This window comes from Pteropus alecto, unplaced genomic scaffold, assembly GCF_000325575.1.
Source record: "Pteropus alecto unplaced genomic scaffold, ASM32557v1 scaffold57, whole genome shotgun sequence".
Classification (NCBI taxonomy): domain Eukaryota; kingdom Metazoa; phylum Chordata; class Mammalia; order Chiroptera; family Pteropodidae; genus Pteropus; species Pteropus alecto.
Genome location: NW_006442508.1, coordinates 8,517,154 through 8,538,602, shown reverse-complemented (window position 1 = coordinate 8,538,602; position 21,449 = coordinate 8,517,154). Strand labels below are relative to the sequence as shown.

The window sequence follows — 21,449 nt, the reverse complement described above, 5'->3', positions numbered from 1 at the left end:
AAGACTATTAAAATATGTTTATGTTAATTCTCAAAAGATTTTCTTCCTTTTAGTATTTCTCAAGAAAGCAAAAAGAAAACCCAAGGTTTCCCTAAGAAAAATGTTTCCTTATTAAGGCAATTCTTACACACTCCTGAGTCACAGCTTGCTTTCATCAGCTGCTTATGATTCTTGAGGTGATCTAAATTACAGCAAACTCAATGGCACATACTGTAATCATGTGGTTCTACAGTAACTGAAAATGTGGCTTTAATCAAGGGTAACACTCAGTTGGTAAGTATCTATGCAGCCATATTGTCGTTTAAAGCCAGTGCCCATTCTGATTGATAAGTGCCTTGTGACTGTATCAACTGCCACTCTGAAAATCTCCGTGTTATGTATGCATAATATGTTTTTAACTCAATTAGCTAGCATATTTAGTCAAGTGATTAGCATGGTGGGGAAACAGAAATACACAGTCTATATTCGCTCTAACAGCTCACAATCTAGTAAAAATGAGAAGTCAGTTAGCCTCAACTTATAAATATTTGGTTTTAATATGATTTGGTATCTTCCCCCACCTCATCCCAGCAAATATACCATGGTTACATACTGCTTAAACCAGCATTAGAATTCCTCTGAATTTGTATTCCTTAAATGCTGACAGGACATGGATATTAATCTAAAAATAAGAATCAATAGTCCTGCATAGGTATTTAAAATATAGAAAGCACTTAGTTGAAAATTAACATCACATAGCTTATACAACAGCTATGGCATTATATGTTACCATATAATGCCATATAATCTAAATGTTATTAAAAGATTTGTTATCCTTTTAAACGGAGATTATATAGCAAAGAAATGGGAGTAATTTTATCATTTTGAAAAGAGCTTACTTCTAGATAATGCCATTGTCTATCAGCAATATCTTCCAGAGCTACGAAATATTCTTTCTATACCAGTGAGGTATTTTTCCATCATTAATTCACATCACCTCTCTCTCATTTTAATAAACAAATAATGTTGAACTATATAAAATGTTAGCCGTCTGGGGATACACTATATTAGCTAGTAAATAAGAAAATTCTTTTAAATCACTTTTAGTACAGTACCTAGTAAAGTCTAAGATTACACAACAATCTAAAGTAAGAACTATAATCACATATATTGATCTTTTAGTCTCAGTAAATCAAATACATTCAAAATAAACTATTTCTACATTTTATCTTTTCAGAGGACAAAGAACTCATTCATGAATCACCGAAACCTTCCTTTTTCATTTAGTTAATTCTCACCATATTAAAGACCCAAGAATTATGGGTCCAATCGCAACTTCTGAACGATTTGTGTTTCAGAACAAAAAATTATTGTTGGAACAGAAGTTCATTGAACTTTAGAAATAAAACTGTCTGGAGTAAACACCTCTAACCTATCCAGTCTTCTCCTTTCTCTATTTTTGAGACAAGAGATTCTCTAAAGCCAGTTATTTTTCATATTAATTTTCTTATCACTTTTGAAGGTAGACTTTTAAAGGTAGAAGTGACAATGGAAGGAAATCAAAGGTGTTGTGGATGTAGGGCTGATGCAATAACTAGCATTTAAAGGCCCAGGATGACTAAGGGAATGACTATGGAGACATTTTATTTGCCTCTGTACTCAGATCATAAGTGGAACCTTAAAGACAGTTCTTTTGTAAATGTAGAGTGAACATGGCCCTTTAGTATAAATTGATTTTATACTAAATCAAATCTTAACATATATTACACATGTAATTCTAATTAGGACCAAAAGCTAATTTTTATCATTTATTACAGGCATTCTCTCTAGAAAAAGTAATTATTATCTCAATTGATTTTGTTAGTTTCATTAAAAATTGGTTAAGGGAGATAAATATTCAAAGAGTATTGGAAATAAAATTAACAAAGGTCACTAAACAAAGGGTTGGAAGTATAAAATTTGGGGAGGATCTATAAATTTTTTTCTATTGCCACTGATCTAGTTTTTAATAAATAATCAAAAGTGACTAAAAATTTACAGGAATTTTCTATCTCGTTTAAAAGAAGTTAAATACCAGGTACCTGGCACCCAGAAGCAGTCTCCTAGAAGGAAACCAATATATAAAGAAAGAAGATGACCAGACTGAGATTTTCATTTCAATCTCTTCACAGGAAATAATCTTTCTTTTTTACCTATTCTGATTCTAAAATTATCTTGCATGGTTTAAAATTAAATATGGATTTATATGTGCACAATTAGCAACTTTAGTTTGGAGAACACAATCATATTTTTGGATCACAATTTTAGTATCTGTATATTTTTCTCTATTTTAGTATGTCTCTTTGCTATGCTGAAATAGCAAGACATGTAAGTATCTGTTTCAGTGTGACTCTACTGAAGACTAATAATCAATTTCATATCTATATTTTTAATGTAATGCAATCAATGAAGATATTATTTTCACATATATTTTTTAATTCTTAAATTCCAAATAAAAGAAACACTCACAAGTTATTTTTCTTCCTCGAAATCAAATGTCTTATGTACTATTTACCTGGTGGTGGAATCAGAGGTGGAGCAGTGCTGACAGTTGGAGGAGGTGGAAGAAATGGTGGTGGCGGCAGGTGGGTGGGAGGAGCTCCCGGTGGGAAAAATGGAGGTGGTTTGCTAAAATTGTTGTCTACTTCAGTAGCAGATCTTTCAGAAAGAACCTAAAATCAGAGCATAATTTATTAAAAAGATGAATAAATGTTCTTATCTGAGATTAAACTCGGTAAATTAATTTCATTTAATCTAAGAAAGTAGAAAGTTTTATTCACATACATATATTTTGGGGAGGTGAGACTAATTTTTCTATCTGTGTGATCTGTGTATATATACATATATATACACAGATGTTAGTATACATTCACGCACATAGTCAAAGCCTAAGAAAAACTGAAACATAAAAAATTTTAATGGGAAATAAGTGATAAAAACATTCTAAACAAGAGACAAGCACTTTATAAATATAATGTACCAAGTATTATCTTTGTTACCCAACCAAGTTCAACTATTCAAATTAAAGCATTTGCAATTATTAGTCACAGATACTAGCATTAAGAAATTGACAAGGCAGCAGAACCAGATATTCATTGTACAAGAGCCTGTCATCACCAGTAAGTAAAGACAGTAAGGCATGAACTGACAAGTAACAGGCAGCCAGATATGTGACCCTAGTAACTTTAAGAACAAGGGTTTTATACTTGAAAAGTAATGTTTATGAAATAATGATTTTTGTGAACAGGTAAGAGACAGGCACCAAATTTACAGAAGAGTGGAACATAGAAATGTGGATTTTTGAAGAGCTCCCTGAGAGATTCTAATGTGCAAACAATGTTTGGGAAACATAGCAGAAACAGGAAACATAATATTATATATTTAGTTTATACCTCTGAAATCCTTGCTGGCTAAAGCATATCATTTAAACATATAATCCTTCCTTTAGTTAATTTTTCCTACATTTTTTGTAAAGCGTTATGTTGCTATTTTTTAAATTAAGGGACATAATTATTTTAAGAAATCACAGCATTTTAACGCTGGGGAAAAAGAGAGGACTATCTTCATTTTAGAAATAATTTACCTTTAAAGATGATAAAAAATATTTCATATGATTAACTCATTAAAAGTAATAAAAAACAGAAGACTTTGTAAATTTATTTAAGCAATCAGAAAAGGAAATAAATAAAAGTATGATCAAGCTAACAGCTGAAAATGTCAGTTGCAAAAGTTCTAACTTGAATTATCCAAGTTATTAATAAGTCATCTTTCATTCTTTCACTTGAAAATAAATCGACTTCCCTCAGAAATACCACATTAAATGTTGTAACCACGTAATAATAAAGCTATCACAAAGAAATTTTATGTCATATTTTTAAGAAAATGGGAAAATGCAAACGATAATTTCAAATGGGAAAAAAGGACTACACAAAAATATAATCATAATAGTATCCCATACTTGCTCAGTGATAAGAAAGATATGTACCAGAATGTTAACAGTGATGATAAAATTATCGAGGGTTTTATTTTCTTCTTTAAACTTTCCCCATATTTTCCTCCTTTTGTCCAGTGAAGTTTTATGTTATGTTTAAAGCACAGAAAAAGAAATCCTACTAAAAAAAGACTCAAAGGTTATCAATTCTAAATGGAAAAGCTTCTGTAATAAAAGTGATTGAGTCCACATTTTAAATCTCTTCATAGTACCTAACAACATAGCACTATAAATATTAAACAAATCAGAACATGCACATAATTTTTCAGTTAAAAAATAGCAATTTTTAAAATACTAAACCTGTATGTTGCTGTTTTCATTGGCCCGTCGCCTTCCTTCTACTCGGCTGATGGTTATAGTCTGACCAATAACATCAATTGCCCCAGGTAATCTCCTATAATAGAAAAATTGAATCAATTCAGTTTTGCCTAATTAGATGTTTGAAAAAGAATACAAACATTAGGTGAGAAATAAAATCTAAAACCATTTGCAATGCACTCTAACATAAAATCAGATTACAATACACACTGAAAAACTTTATTGCATTAGATCTCGCTACTTCGCACTGTCGTGAAAACTATTTTATTAGTAAGCTCGAACCAACACACCCAACGATGATCATAATGTTAAATTTAAGTACTTTTATAGTTTTTCGTCTAAATTTACTATTTTTTAATAGTATCCAAGTGGATTTATCTTTGTGGAACTGAATCAGGTAGCAAAAGCTGAACAAATGGAAATAAAATTTTTTGGCCATTGTAATTAGAACACATCACAGTACTATTACAGAAAATTTTAGAAATTCTTCAGAAAGGCTTAAAATGAAATATTCATTTTGATACACACAGGATATTTTCTTTAGTGATTTATTACAAGCTTTTGAAAGCATAAAAACGAAACCAGTTTTCAATTTCTGATAACTTGTCTTTAGATAGAAAAATTCAAATATTTAATGCCTGCCCCACCTCCAACTGTATTTACAATCCATTGAAGTATATGAGTAGATGGGAAATATTATGTCTACCACATATTATGTCTACCACAGAATAATGCTGCAAATTTAATAAGTTAAATTTAAAAAAAAAAAGCCATTTTGTATAGTTAAGGACTTTATAAAAGTATATACACTTAAGATACAAAAGTCATCTATAGGAATAGGTGATGAAAAATGGATGTAAATTAGATTAATTTCTCATCTATAATTCAGTTCTGAACAATTCTACCTTTAAAAGTTTATGAAAGTAAAACAATCCAAGTACCACAGATCCTTCCAGTCACCAGAGTTAAGTTCCTAAAATGCATAAAACAGCAGCTATCTCTATTGAATGCCTACATATTATACCCAAACCTCACAATAACCATTAACTCAAAAAAATTACTGTATACTTGTTAGAAATGACAAAGCTAAGGCCCAGAGCGACTGTCACAGACCTCAATAGTAATTAAATAGCAAAACTAACTTTCAAACCTGAGTCTGATCTAAAGTTTACAGACCTCTCTTTCCTTGAGCCACGCTGCCTTCCAGCATGATAACTGGCCTTTGAGAAATGTAAGACTTCTGGAAAATCAAGAATTGGTAACAGTCTGTCTCAAGAAAAGTTTGAAAAGCCCCATGGATTTATGCTCACAAAAAACAAAATAAAGACAGCCCTATAAAAAGTATATAATGACATTTGAAAGGTCTACACAGTCAAATCCCACTTAACATCTTGCCCACTTAAGACTTCTGTTCTCTCTATATAATACAATAATAAAAAAAAGTTCAAGCCTTTCTGAGTTTATGCCTAGGTCACTGACTTCCTAGTCCTCCTGATGATCTCAAAGACCAAGAGTGATTTTAGTTAAATTGTACCTTTCAATATAGCTGGGAAACTATCCTAACGTTCACGCATTAGAGAAATTCAAATACCTCTAACATAAGACAAATATTGCTCCAATTTTTTCTCTAAAATTTAAAATAATTATAAAGCTATGACCACTATAAACTTAATGTAAAAGCACATGCCGTCAGTCCTCTGATATATGCACACATCTCAGATTCCAACATCCTAAAAGATAACGGTGTATATTCTGAGGCCAGGATTTCCCTCACCATTTATTGCTATATAAACTTCATTGTAAAAAATCTTCATTTCTACTCTACTATTTCCTTTTCCATTCTTTTCTGTTCCCAATTTCTGGATTCTCCTCTCTCCATCTTTAAAAAAATTTTCCCATCAATTCTCGCAAATGTGTTTGGATTTGCAATTTGGATTGCAAATCTTCAAATTGTTAAAAGCAGCAAAAATTAAACCTAAATAAAATATTCTAATTTTGCGCTGGGGAAAAGCTTTCTAAGGACTTCTGCTTTCAAAAATTCTGGGGCATATGGGAGAACTCACTCCTTAAAGCTTATCTTAAATATGTTCAGAGAAATCTAATTATTTTGTTATCTTTCAATGGATTAATCACGAAAGATTCAAAATGGCAAGTACTATGCTTCTAAAAACATACAAATGAAAAACCAGCCTTAAAAAAATATGTATCTCTAGAGGGAGTCCAGAAATTTTTAATTCCTTACATTTTCATAAAAATAACACCTCCTTGCCCAGGCATTTTTACCATACAAATTAATTTACCTTAATCAGAAATGTGAAGGTTACCATTTTGTTTAGAAATATTTTATGACAGATATATAAGAATGTACCAAAGTAACAAAAAGCACTAATATTTAACACAGATGAATAATTAAACAATCCAATGTTATTCTGATGCCACATTATGGAAAACAATATTGAATCGTATTATTCCACAAGTTTTTGATGTAGCACTTTTTATTTCAATAGATACAAACATTTAGTAGCATGTCACTAAGGATCTCCTATAACTTCGATTTCCACATAGCACAGGTTTGATTAGGCTTACGAATTTGTTCTATTAGGCAGACAGCTAATACAGCTATCAAGATTCTCTTCTCTATTGGACAAAGTAATCTAGTAAAAAGCTGAGACAGAAACTAACCACACTGTTACCTAGTTTCATTAATCTACAGTTAATACAGGCAGTGAATGTTCACAGAGCCACTACCTTTCCTCCTAGCTCAGATGAATATAAAAAACTCTGATATTTTAATAAAATTGTATTTTGACGATTCCAATGTTCCAGAAAGGGTATGAGGGCTGCTTACAGACATACAACAGCAATTGTAAAAGTGACAAAATCAAAGCCAAGGGAAGAAAGACAAAAGGTTAGTTATTAATCTGTTGCCATAAATTTATCTCTGAGCTTATTTTTAAAAGCCAAAATAAAGGACATCATTAATACCAAAAATATTTTATGTGCATAAGATAAAAATAAAGCATTACCTCTGAAGATTGCTGTTCCTGGAATAATAATAGCTAGTATTTATTCAACACCTACTATGTGCTAGGAAAGCACTTTATATATAGAGATGCCTCTTGATTTATAATGGGGTTATGTCCCAATAAACCCATCGTAAGTTGAAAATATTAAGTCAGAATGCATTTAATACACCTAACTTACCAAACACCATAACTTAGCGTAGTAGCCTACCTTACAAGTGCTCAGAACGCTTAACATTAGCCTGTAGTTGGGCAAAATCACCTTGTGGCTGCTGCCCAGAATAAGAGAGTATTGTATCACATATTGCTAGCTCAGGAAAAGATCAAACATCAAAATTCAAAACTCCAAGTACAGTTTCTAAAGACTGCATATCGCTTTTGTGCTACCATAAAGTCGAAAAATCATTAAATCAAATCATTTTAAGGTGGGGACTGTCTATATTTACTCTTCATAATAACTCTACAAGGTAGCAACTATTATTATTCCCATTTTATAGATGAGAAAGAGAAAAAAATCTTTTCCTTTGAGTCTATCTTAAGAGAAAATATGAGAGTACAGTAGTTTCTGAACTTTAGACTACAAAACACAGTTTTTAAAGAAATAGTTTGCACAGCAATCTAGTACACCCACATATTATATAATAAAAGTTTGATCACATATTTACACTTCCTATAAAGGAAAAAGAGTAACATTAAAATCAAATATGATTTTAATATTTAAATATGAAATAAGAAAAAATCAAAATAAATACAAAACCAAGAAATATTTGGTGGTTGAAACCACCAAATTGATTTCACACTCCACTAATGGACTGCAATCTCATGCTTTGAAAATCACTGAAATAGAGACAAATTACTATATTACTATATTACTATAATGAAAACAGAAATGAATTTCATAGAGCTGTTCTTCAATACTGGATGAAGGGTAACAATGCACAATTCAATAAAAGTAATTTAATCAGGAGAAGCAAAACAATGTGGTCTAACTATACAACCTTTTAATCATCAGGCTTGATCTAAGGATTTAATTATACGTTAGAGCAAGAGTCCTCAACTAGAATACATGGAATATAGAGGGATCAGGAGGTCCCTGAACCTGAATATATGCATGTGTATGCATGTATTTTTTGGGCAAGAGTCCACAGTTTGCAGCAATTTTCAAAGGGGTTACTGCTTCAAAGAAAGTTTAGAACCATTACTCTAAAGAATGAATAAATTACATCTTCCAGAAATCTTTTAATGTTGTTTTCTCAAAAAAGTTTCAAATAAAAATTGGGCAGCAGATAGACAGTTCAAGGGTGTATTCTCTAGGGTGGGGTGGAAATCCTAGAACGTGGCTATTTCATATTCCCAAGTTAAAGACAGATGCACTTGGTATGACTGTCTAACTCAGGTCATACATCTAAATAGATAGCTGTAACAATTCTGCGTGAAAAACTGGTATAACATTTTTTAAGCTATTTAGGAAAGAGATGAGCTCTGAAAGACATGTAGAATAGATTTAGCCACATAGGATGGGCTATGTGGCTAAATCTATTCTAAGCTATTTAGGAAAGAGATGAGCTTTGAAAGACATGTAGAATAGATTTAGCCATCAGTAACTTTTAAAGCTCCTCAGGTAATTCCAATACATAGCCGAAGTTGAGGACTACATGCCCAAGGAAGAAAGTTACATTTTGTTCTCTTCTAGAAAATTAAAATTAATTTACTCCTTATTACTAAAGTCATACCTATAAAGTCTGTTAACATAAGGATGCCATTCATTATATACATAATTTTCTCTATAGTATATAGTTTATAAAGAAAATGATATAATATATAAAATTTAATATATTCTACTTTTCAGGTAAAAATTAATCAAAAATCCTGCCTAGGAAAGCAATATATGTCCAAAATAAAACTCACAGAATTTAAAACTGTCTTCAGGACATGTAATTTATTTTCTATCAGTACTACATTTAAAAAGACTGATAAAGTCTATGATGGGAGCAGAGTTCCAAAGGGACCTAATGCTTATTGGGTGCCCTGCAACAGGTTCTTTCACAAGCTTTGAAAAATTTCATCCACAAGTACAGTACAGGTAAGGTTTAAGTACAACTTAGTTTCATTTTCACAGGTATAGAAAGAGGCTCTTTGTGTAGTAAAGTGTCAGCACCAGGATTCAGGCTTGGGTATGACCATCTCCAAAACCCATTCCTTCAACAAGAAGTGTTTTCCATGCTAATTCTCTGGGGCCTAAATTTTTTAAAAGTTACCATTTAAACTATAATAGAAACAAACAAAAACTTTAAATGCCTAAAGGTGAAATATGCTAAAATTCGACTCATTAGAAGACATAAATGTGTTCACTGGAGCAGTCAAGTATTACTTTTGTTCAGAGCCTAGAATAAAGCTTTACCTGACACATTTAAGCTTACTTTCGTTTTTCAATTGTGTCATTGATAGAAAAAGATATCATTCTACAGGGATTTTTAAAAAAAGGCCTTTATATGTCTAAACCACATAAAATCTTACAAGCTACACAATACAGCAACACAGTGCTCAAATGCCATGAAAGTACAGGTGCATCTTTTCAGTATATTATTTCATCAAGATATAAGAGGAAGGAGTGCAATATCAAATGAGAAGGTCTATCTTAGACTTAATGTTCATTTAACATCTGGTTTTATTAGTTTTATGCTTGTCTTTTGTAAGAAATGCAAACAGGTTTAAATATTTTAATGGTTCTACACTGAAAAGCAATTTTTACTATTCTTTCAAGAGTCCAAATCAGTTAAAAAGCATTCTGATATTGAAAAACAAGCTTAATAAAACAACCTAGAATCTTCAACTAATTACCTAAGTGGAACTAAATTTGACACTATAAAATGGAAACAAAACAGAAATAAACTGGACATTAGGATACGATTATGACAATCATTCATATTGCCAATTTCAATTTTCTATGTTCACTAAAACTACCTTCATTCTCCTTACTAATTGGCTTTACAAGAGTTATAAATATGAATTTATAAGACATGAATAAAATGTCATTGTTTATATAGTTAGCTTGAAGAGTACTATTAAACAAATAGAAAATAGAAACAAATAGAAAACACCATATTACATAAATTAAGAGGAACAAGCATGAGTTAAGTCGCAGTCTTCAAATACAGTACACTTAGGAAAAGGATCTCAACCACTGCTTAACTGCTCTTTGCAAAGAGACTTAAGCAATGCTTTAAAAAAAACTTCACATTTCTTAGTTACATTGATTACAAGAGCTAGAATCTCATTTTCTTATACTAAGTATATGTGTGTGTATAGGTATCATTTAAAAAAAGAAAAGTAGCTTTTATCTAAAGGTTTTTCTTTTTGAATTTTCAAAAACATAAAACATATACTAAAAAGTGTCAAATTTCCTACTACCTACATTCCCTGAAACTAATCACAAAATCAGGACCAGTTTTCTGTGTTTCCAAAGTACCCTTTTTTTTTCTGGGAGGAGAGGGGTATTATAAAGTGTAATATGCACTGAGATGTATCACTTTCAGATATGAGAACTAATTTTCTCTAAAAATTAGCCATCTTATTTCAAGAAATAAACTACTGTATCAAAAGCAACTATTCTAAGTCAAATGTCTGATATGAAAGGAATTTCAGATGTTAAAATGTTAGCAAAAAAGTATAAAATGTAATGTTACATTAAAAGTAACTGATTTTTAAGTATTTCTATGCTTTTGCTTATGAAAGTCAACTTGTCTAACTGCAGGTATTAAGGCAGAAAATGTGTGATATTAGCCCCGATTTTCCTCTTAATTAGCCATGAATTTGGGCAAATTCCCTAATTTCTCAGATCTCATTTTCCAGGTAAATCAGGGACTAGCCAGATAATAAGAATTTCAGGATTAAAAGGGCCTTCTAGGTAATAGTCTAGCCCTGTCATTTTACAAATGTGGCAACAGAGGCCTAGAGATGTTAGGGAACTAGTCACAAATGCAAAATCAAACCTAATATCCAAATCCAGTACTTATGCCATGAAAACCTCTAAGTTTGAGAAAGTATTCTTTATATAGAAAGACAGCTACTGATTCATTACCAATAGTGGCATGAAGAAAATGAAAGCTCTTACTGCCTGGCCCTTTTGGGATCAGTAAATAGGCTGTCCATGTTACTGGACAGATTAAATATAAATCCAGTGTTTCTCTAAGCACTATTTGCTTTAATAACTAAGTTAATTATCATAGAAATTATATTATTAGCACTGTTATTAAACTTTTATTTAATATTAGAAATATTAAAAGTGAAAAGATGCCTAGAATCCACATTAATCAGATCTAACTTTTCTTGAAATTTTTATTGGTTCTTCAAGAATTTTAGTTTTAAATACTAAGCTCAATCAATATTGCATAATACATATAAAGCCAATGAGTACTTTAAAATAATAGTAAAGCAAATTTTCATTCTATAACCCATTAAAGAAATACATGCAACTCATACTATTCTAAGGATATAAATATATTTCTATCTGCATCAATAAGCTCAATAAACTTTAAAAAGTGAATATACTTTTGATCTTGAGATGAATACCCACTTTTGAGAATAACTAAACTTACTCTCTAACCAGAAATCCTATCAAAGCAAACTGACTAGAATTTATTAGTCATGAGGAATATATAACACCTCAAAGAAAAGAAAATCTAAGAAAATAAAATTTTGATGTTTCTTCCCTCTGCTTTTCTTTTAGGTGTTATGATCAAAGATATCTGATCCTAAGTTATATAAAGTTTGTAAATGAAAACAATTAAAAGCATACAACATCAAGCTGCCCAGGAACAAAGATTAAAATTCTGTAACATCAAAAAAACAACCCCTCCCCATATACCATAACTGTTAAAAACTTCAAAAGGTAAGTTAGGAAGGTATCTTAGTCTATATTTCTAAGTCAAGCAAAGTATAAATGCCCAGACTAATTAAGTGTTGGCAAAGCACTTTCATTCCCTAACATATGCACTTCTCACTACACCCTTTTGGGCAGAAATTATTATTCCCATTTTATAGACTCAAGAGAGTTTATATAATACCCATCCAAAGTTGTATGTTTTGTAAGTGTAAGATTTAGAACACAAGCCGAAATTTTATGAAGGGTGGATAAGTAAAAGCATAGCAACCATAAAGGAAACAGTATTTCTTAGGATAGTTGGGAAACCCACCCACTTAATGGAATGGCAGGTTTGTGCACTGTAGTTGGGATATAAAGATTGGAAAGATTCAGTGGAGTCCAATTTTATGGGCCCTAAATACAGACTCACAATTTTCTTCAACAAATAGTGAAAGCACCCAGAAATTTTTGAATAGGGTATGTTATGAGAAAGAAGAATTAAACCTGCAGCAAGGGAGAGAAAAACATTTATTGAACACCCATTAGCATGGTTCCATGCAATTTATATCATAAAAGGCTGGAGGAGATGAGAGGCACAACATGAGGCCTGATTTATAAAGTTAACTTAAAAAAAGCTCAATTCTATACTAAAAAAATATCATAATTCAGGGGCAAAAATATGACACAGTCTAATCAAAATTTATTATCTTACTAATAAGACAAAACAACACCGATGATCTAAACATCAGGGAGTATCCAATGTTTAAAAATAGCCTTACCTTAGATCAGGTGATTCGGCCCTCCCATATCGATCCTGCCACTTCCCAACGCTTGAATTGGCTTTTCTGGAGGCAGTACTTGTCTGAGACTGAGAAGAGGTGCTGTTTCTGGTGAGATAAATTTTCTATGTTTTTTCTTATATATTGTCTCTGACCCCCCTTGTTCTGTTTTTCTTCCTTGACATGCTTTTTCTAAAATCTTTCAGCATGTTCCTATAGTATCATTCTCAAGTCACATAAAATATTTGCTGTGGTACTAAGATTACTAGTGGTATTTAAATATAGATGTGTTATCGACATTTTATTAACTCTAAAATATTTTTAGAAATATTTTTCAACATAGACCGTATGATGTCAAAATGCAGAAATGAGAAAAGAACCAAGGGCTTACTTCAGGTTATAATATATTATCAAGAAATAAATTTCTATGCTTTTATAAATCAATAACATTAATTTCTGCAGTTTCACAAAACCTAACTTGAAATTTTGCTATTTCTTTCTCTATATTCTTCAATAATTGGTATAAGTCTTGTGAGGGTAACCAGTTAACAGGAACACTCTCATGTGCTTCATAAAAACCTACACTAAATATATATTTCATAAAAATTGCATTTAAAAATAATTTAACTCTTTCCAAGTAAAATTCTAAAAGAAAATTAATTTTATCCCTGGTGACATGCTCCACGAAAAGTTTAGCTATTTACACTCTGATCAATCCTTTAAGGAACTAATATGACACTCTAAAAAAAGTAAGAAAAAAAATATGTATCTGCTTATTTATGTAAAAAGAAACACAGGAAGAATAAACCAGAAACTAGATGAAATGAAACTGATTACTGACAGGAATGAAGGAAACAGGAAGAGTGACAAATCTGACTATACTTTTGGATAGCCTGGCTTTTGTGACATTAATTGTTCTATATATGCTAAAAAATAAGACAATAAGCATTGAGAAAAGAAATGCTAATATTGAATATAAACAGATGCAATGAATCAAATTACAATTAAATGATTAATATGACCACTCTGAAGGAAACTCAAACACAGTATTTTGGCTATATACCTCAGTCTCAAAAAATGGAAGAGAATTGCAAAGATATCTTCAACTCTAACGGGTTTTCTGTAATGGTAGATGTAGAAGTTCAAATCTATTTTAAGATGAAGCAAATTAGTATGTGTACTGAAGTTGATGAAAACGAGGTTATTACTGTCGGAAAAGGGAGATGCAATATGGAATAGGAAGTAAAAGAAAGAGGATGACTGCATGATTAAATTTTACAAACAGAATATACATATGGAAATTTCATATTGAAATTGCTTTTTTCCTAGCTCTGGGTTCTAAAAAGACCTAGAAATAGTTGATACCCCAATAGCAATGAGCATAACTAGGGCTAGGGTCTTGGTTTCTAATTACTGTTTCCCACTAAAAGGCATCAGGTGCCTTCAGGAAATGGCTGCTTTCAGGAAAGTATAAGATAAGCCTGGAACATCATGCCATAAAGAAATCCTCAAAAACAAAACAAAACAAAAAACAAAAACAAACAAACAAACCCAAAACAAAACATGAGGGAGACATGTCAAAAGATCACAGGAGCCAGTTTGAAGAAGATCCCATGGACCAAATTTGAGCATGAATATGAATTACAGTATATATTAATCATATATAGCTTATATACAGTATATACAGTTAAGCCATACTTATAAGCCACAGACACACTCTCTCTCTCTCTCTCTCTCTCACACACACACACACACACACACACACACACAAGAATCAATGAGTCTAACTGATAATAAATAAGTGGGGAAGATGGGAATGCTCATTTTTAAAGTAGAATGCCAACTAATAAATGTAAGAGAAATAAGTTAGATAATCACTATTTTGCAGCCATTACAGTAATAAATGATTAAAGCAAAAGTCATCAATAGATACTAAAAATTCTTGGTAAGTTCACAGAAAAACAAGATATTTATGTAGTCTCCTTACAGACTACTAATTAAATAAAAAGGAGTAAAGCAGTAACTTTGTAGTGCAGAAACCCAAAGGACACCATCAAAATAACTGACTGAAGTTATCATCACTAATAATGAGACAAAGTGACATCATGTACCTCCAAGCTGATGCACTGAGAAGGACACAACATCACTTATATAGTATTCCTATCCAAAAAGCAAAATCTGGATCTAGTAACAAGGAAACATCAATTAAATGACTGGACTGTACTTTTCAAAATTCAATGTCAACAAATACAAAGAATGTGTGAGCTGTCCCAGATAAAAGAAGGAGAAAGAGTTAATTGTCATGAATGATCCTGGACTGAATCCTAAAGCAAAAAGGAAAGGAAAGAAATTTGATAAAAGACATTACTGAAATAAATGACAAAATGTATGACTTGTATTATTAAAATACTGATCCATTATTAGATTCTCTGAGGATGATCATTGTGTCCTATGACTATGTAACAGAATACTCTAAGAATACTCTCATTCTTAGGAAATATATGCTGAAGTATTCAGGGGTAAATGGGCATGATGTCTACAATTAACATTCAAATGGTTCAGAAAGATATTTTTGAGAAATTGAATGCAAATATGACAAAATGTTAATAACTGGTGAATCTAGGTGAACAGTATATATAGATGTTCTTTATACTTTTCTTGAAACTCTATAAGTTTTCATTTTTTTATCAAAACAAAAAATTAAAAATATAATTGCAGGGGACACAACAGGAGCTTCTGAGAGTAACAGTAATACTGTTTATTGACCTATGTGCTAATTACATGGGTGTATTCAGCTTGTGAAAATTTATCAAGCTGTACATTCATGACATAATATAGAAACTTTTAAAGATTAAGCAAAACATTCTGATATATTAAATATTAACATTTTACCCAAGTATGCCAATTTGCTGGGCAGTACAAAAAATTAGAAACCCGGTATTTCTGAAAATATACAAAAAAAGTTCTGTGCAAAAATACCAACAGCCAATAACATTAATAAGGCAATCTAAGATTTTAAACAATGGAAATACAGTGGTTAGGTTAGCAGTACCACTAAATATCTGCTGTGCACCCCCTATTATGTCTTAAATGACACTGTCTCCTGTCTTCTCCTTAAAGTCAATAAAATTTTACTTTCAAAGATGTCTGATGTCCACAAAAATAAAAAATAGGAAAAACCCAAACATTACAAAATACTTCATAATCACCAAAAAGTATTCTTTTGATCAAGTGAAGATGAACTGAAGAAACAAACTTTTCTAATGAAAAATGGATACTGTTCTTTACCTCCAAAAGGGACAATACTGACATACTGGGTATGTTTCTATTGGTTGTAGTGGTAATTATCCTTTTCTTTTCTTTTTTTTTTTGTAGTAGCAGTGATGGAAATGCTAATTTTTCTGTGATTTCTTTACTTTCTTTTTACTGTTCCTTACCCACCATTGTCTTTCCTTTATCAGTCTCTCCTTAGACCTATGGTCCATTATTACAACCACTCCCTCAAGTACACTCTCACCTTCCTTGCCCCACTATCCACCTTTATCATATATGTGCCTGGTAAAACCTCAATCCCTGTCAAATCTAACACTAGCTCTCTTCATGAACACATGAATTCCTGACAAGGGCAAGAGAAACACACCCAAGAAAAGCAATTTATTTCAAATCCATGGCCATTATCCTCAAGAAAAGTGGGAAATGTAGTCCCTCTCCCTGGTCATCAATTTTTTACTTAACTAACTCATTTCCATCAGCACATAATTTGTAATAATCTCTCCCTCCAGGTATTGCCTTTCAATCCTATTCCTTTTACCTAGTCTATTCACCTCCAAATGATTATTTCAGACCTTCTCCTCTTTTCTTAAATATTCAACATTCCATTCCACTACTTCTACTCTAACCAGAAAGTCTGCATCCTATGCTGCTGGGAAAAATTGAAGCAATAAGAAGAGAATTTTCAGTTGTTCCCATCACCATTATCCACCCACTCACCTTCACCATATCCTGCATTGCCTCCTGTTACTATGAGTGAATTGTCCATGCTCCTTAAGGCTAAACCCTCCAACTTGCATATTACATCCCATCCACTCTGCCCTTCTTAAAAACACTGCTCTAACAACTGTCTCTTCTCACTTTCTGCATCATCAATTTCCCCTCTAGTAACTCTTTCTCCTAAGTAAACTAACATACTATAATGTCTTTCATTTTTAAAAATGCATTCTCTCGACCCCATATTTTCCTTCAGATTTTGTACCATTCCTCTGCTCCCCTCAAAACAAAAAATCCTCAACAAATTGTCCATATTTTCTCATTCTAATTCCTCTCTTCCTATTCTCTCCTAAATCCAAAAAGTCTAAAGATTTTTTTAATCTTCACCTTATACCACTGAAAATGATCCTTTTCAGAATCTTTGCATTTTAAAATCCAAAAGTCATTCTCAGTATTCTTCTTTTGGGCATCATCATTATTTGATGGCTAATCACTCTTCCTACTTTGAAATGCATTCTTTTGAAGATATACACTGGGTTTTCTTTCAATTTCAGTAGTCATTCTTCTCTACTAGTTTATCCTTATTTTTATGACCTGTAAGGAATGCCCCACATGTCTTCTTACCACTTCTCTATCAATACTCATCTCTTTTACAATCTAATTCAGTTTTACTTCATACTATTTAAACACTGATTACTCCCAAATTTGTAACTCCAGCCCATACCTTTCATCTCTACTCTAGATCCATATATCCACTTCCTACACAAATTATCCACTTGCATGTCTAATAGGCATCTCAATTGTATTATGTCCTCAACTGAATTCTTGGTCTTCTCCTTGCAACACTCCTATAGTTCTTTCCATCTCAGATATGAGATATACAAGATGAAACATATCCAGTATCTGACTACTTCTCACCATCTGCACCATTACCACCTTGGTCCAAGTTACTATTATCTCTTGCCTAGATAACTGTTACAACCTCCTAACTGGCCTCCCAGTTTCTGCCCTTAATACCTCTGTAGTCTGATCTTCATAAAGCAGTTAAATCGAGACTTTAAAAATCTAAAGCAGATTATTTCATTCCTGTGCTCAAAATTTAATGGTGACTCCCCAATTTATTTCACTCATAGGAAAGTCAAAGCCCTTAATAATGGCAGAACACGCTACATAATCTGGCCCAAGTTTAAAAAAAAAGGGGGGTGGGATGGGGCAAGGTACGGAAAACTGCTACTGATTTTTAAATAGTTTAATTATAATACCAAATATCCATAGAATACTTGTTTACCATGTATGTACCAATGTATGAAAATACTTTACATAAACTAATCCATTTAATATACATAACTACCTTGTAAGGGAAGTATTATTATGTTTTACGGATCAAGAAATGAAAGAACATTAGGGGATTTGACCAAGGACACACAGTTGGTATCAGAGTCAGACTCTGAAATCCAGCTCTAGAGTCCAAGCTCTTAACATTACACTAGAACACCATAAATTCAATGAATGAAAACTGACCTCTCTTAAATATGAACAAAACCAAAAGAATATTACATATTAAAAGGATCAATATTCCTCAGCTATCACAACTTCTTAGCCAAACATTTTATGAAACTACATTTAGTTTAAATGTTCATGACTAACAACTGTCAAGATGAAGAGATAGTCAAAATCCAATGGCTTTGTGACATTTAATTTTGGCTGAATGCTGCAAGAATCTTCATTTTAAGGCTAAAATACATGTTCCCACAAGGTCTCTTCCAGCATTTGTATATTATGAAATATAATCTCTTATAGCAATTCAAAATTGCATAATAACAAAAATGGGAAAACAGAAAATAAGTATAACTAACACAAAAATAAATGATCTGGCTAAGAACTAGTAATAGTTGGGTTACTGATCAGGTTCAGAGAAATAACTGATTCAAATCAACTTTATTAACCCAAAATTAAACTGCTGACATTAAACTTCTCCAGTCTTTATCTATTACTATTTTCCTGGTAACAGCAAACCATTTGTCATGTTTAAGTAAAAAGGACATTTGCCAGCATATTTGTCTCCAAAACTGGTGCCCTGTGGAACTCAAAGTTAGAACAAACCAAACCAAAGAAAGAAAAGAAAATGATTGGAATATGAAAGATTTCCCAGGCTGAAATTTCTACAATCTCTTTCACTAAAATCAGTAAAATATGTTTAGGCCAATAGATCTACATTTAAGGAAGTCCGATAATTCTTTATATAAGAATAAGCATAGAAAATAGCAAGGCCATTTTGTCACCACCTCTCCTGAATGTAAGTAAGACTGTTGTCTCTATATACACATATAATTATACACCATGCTTCATTTCTGCTTACCTAGATATTTTTAGATAGTACAGCACCCAGACAAGTTTTTCACAAAGAATTCATTTTGTACTAAAACAAAGAAGAATGTCCCAGTGTTTTGGTAGTATATTCAGAGCTTTTGTACTTCAAATAACACTAAGACATGGTGAAGATCCCAATGCCTTCAATAAATTGAGTACAATTGTCTAACTAACCTGCTTGGTGGGAGTCCAGCCTTGAACAAAGAAGGAGGAGAAGTAAATTCAGCTTTTGTAGATGGAAGCACTGTTTCCTTCTCTGAATTTCCAGTTCTTCCCTGCTGTACCTTAAAAAAAAGGGTTATTAGCTTGTTTAATTAAACAGAACACACAAACATAATACAGTAAAGATGTTAAAATAAATTTATAACATATGAAGAATGTTTCGATGCTGAATATTTAATAAAATTAAACTATTTTAGAATAAATAGCATTAGGTGAAAGATACCAAAGGTGGATTATGGGATCGAAGTGTTCCCAACTATTAAAAAGTTCATATTAATGTCATTTAAAAGTCCAATAAACTATAACTCTTTAGGACTTTCATAAAGCCCTCAGATCACCACACGTAAGTCCAAAATACCTGGTTTGGCTCCATGTTTCAGAGTTCAAAAAAGGTACCAAAGAAATTTCCCCATCTATGTTCACTACCCTTACCTAAGGAAACCACCAGTGTCTATTTTTGCCATTCTGATTATTTTCTAATCACACTGTGATTTGCTATAACACAAATATTAACAATCGGCTCCTGTACTTTCATACCATTTGTTTTCCCACCATTGACATTAGCACCATTCTGCCAAATCTGTATACCAGCAAGCTTAAAGTTAGTCATCTGTCTCCTTCACATCTCTTCTCCCTTTTTATATTCACATTCAAACCAATTATCTACTTACTCTATAATATCCCAGATTTGTTCATCCTTTCTGCTTCTATTAGATCATTCGAATATGGTACAGTCATATTCTTTTGGACTGGTGAAATATCTTCTTTATGTGCTTCTGCTTTTATACTTACCTTTCTATGTTAAAGTCACCATTAATTTATTAAATTTAAACAAATTTAATAAGTTCAAGTTGCCCTAGACTTGAATAACATCACACCATATTTTATGCCATATTTAAATTCTACTGCTCCATTCAGACTAAATTCAGCCTCAACCTCCTTCTCCATGAATCAAAGGCCAAGAGAATCTCAGATAACTTGACTCATATATTTCAAACCACTGATTCAATTCCAGAATCTCAAATAGTTATTAAGTGATTAAAAGAAACCCTTATATATTTGAGCCATTATAGTCATATCTCTTAATAGTGCCAAACCCAATCCCTAACTGGTGCCTCCATACAATTAGGGTTTAACACTGACATTTAATTTGAAAAAGCATTTCACTGTTTAAAAAAAAAAAATCCATTTAAAAGGCACTGATACTAATGAGGAATAATGAAGATAAGCATTAAGACAATGAAGATAGAAGGAAATGGATTTGATAGACACTTGACAGGTAAAACTGACAGGGGACATAAACATGATTCACTTATCAAGCATTTAAATATCTATTATGTACCAAGAGCTGAGACTACACAGAGAAATACAACAAAATCCCAGACCATAAGAAAAGACACACAACCAGAACAATACAATAAATAAAAAAAGTATCTATGGGAATAAAAGATGCTATGAGAAAAAGAAATTCATTACTCTTCCTGGGGAGGTCAGGAATACTCAAAAGAGATGACACTATGGATTCAACTGTTCCCCTGAGCTCCAGTAACTTATACACAACTTCTTACATCTAATAAGCATCTCAAATCTATCATGGCCAAAACAAAGCTACTGATTTCCCCACTATCCCCTAATTCAATCCTAAGTCTTACCACACAAGTAACACAAGTAGCACCATCACCTACCAAAACTAGTTTCTTATTAAAAATTTAAATTAACACACATCATTCCCCTGCCCAAAAATCTTTAATAGCTTCCTAATGCAAACAGAATAAAAGCTAAACTTCTTATAAAGTCCTGCAAAGCGCTCAGATCTTGTTTTCCTCTACTCTCCCCAACTTATCTCTACTATGCCCACAGTGGCCTTTATTCTTATA

General features: G+C 32.0%; 1 protein-coding gene across 13 annotated transcripts in view; it reads right to left on the bottom strand.

Annotated features, from left to right (window-relative positions):
* The window catches only part of FIP1L1 (factor interacting with PAPOLA and CPSF1), a 73,587-nt gene that overhangs the window by 33,636 nt on the left and 18,502 nt on the right, over positions 1 to 21,449 (bottom strand). For 5 of the 13 annotated variants that reach the window (XM_006922495.3, XM_015597577.2, XM_015597575.2 and 2 more), the window contains 4 exons: positions 19,525 to 19,634; positions 12,994 to 13,101; positions 4,310 to 4,403; positions 2,534 to 2,690 (listed from right to left, as the gene is read on the bottom strand). In XM_006922495.3, coding sequence (XP_006922557.1) covers positions 2,534 to 2,690; positions 4,310 to 4,403; positions 12,994 to 13,101; positions 19,525 to 19,634 — 469 coding nt within the window. The remainder of the gene's footprint in view (positions 1 to 2,533; positions 2,691 to 4,309; positions 4,404 to 12,993; positions 13,102 to 19,524; positions 19,635 to 21,449) is intronic. The other 8 variants (XM_006922499.3, XM_015597581.2, XM_015597582.2 and 5 more) reach the window with 3 other exon arrangements.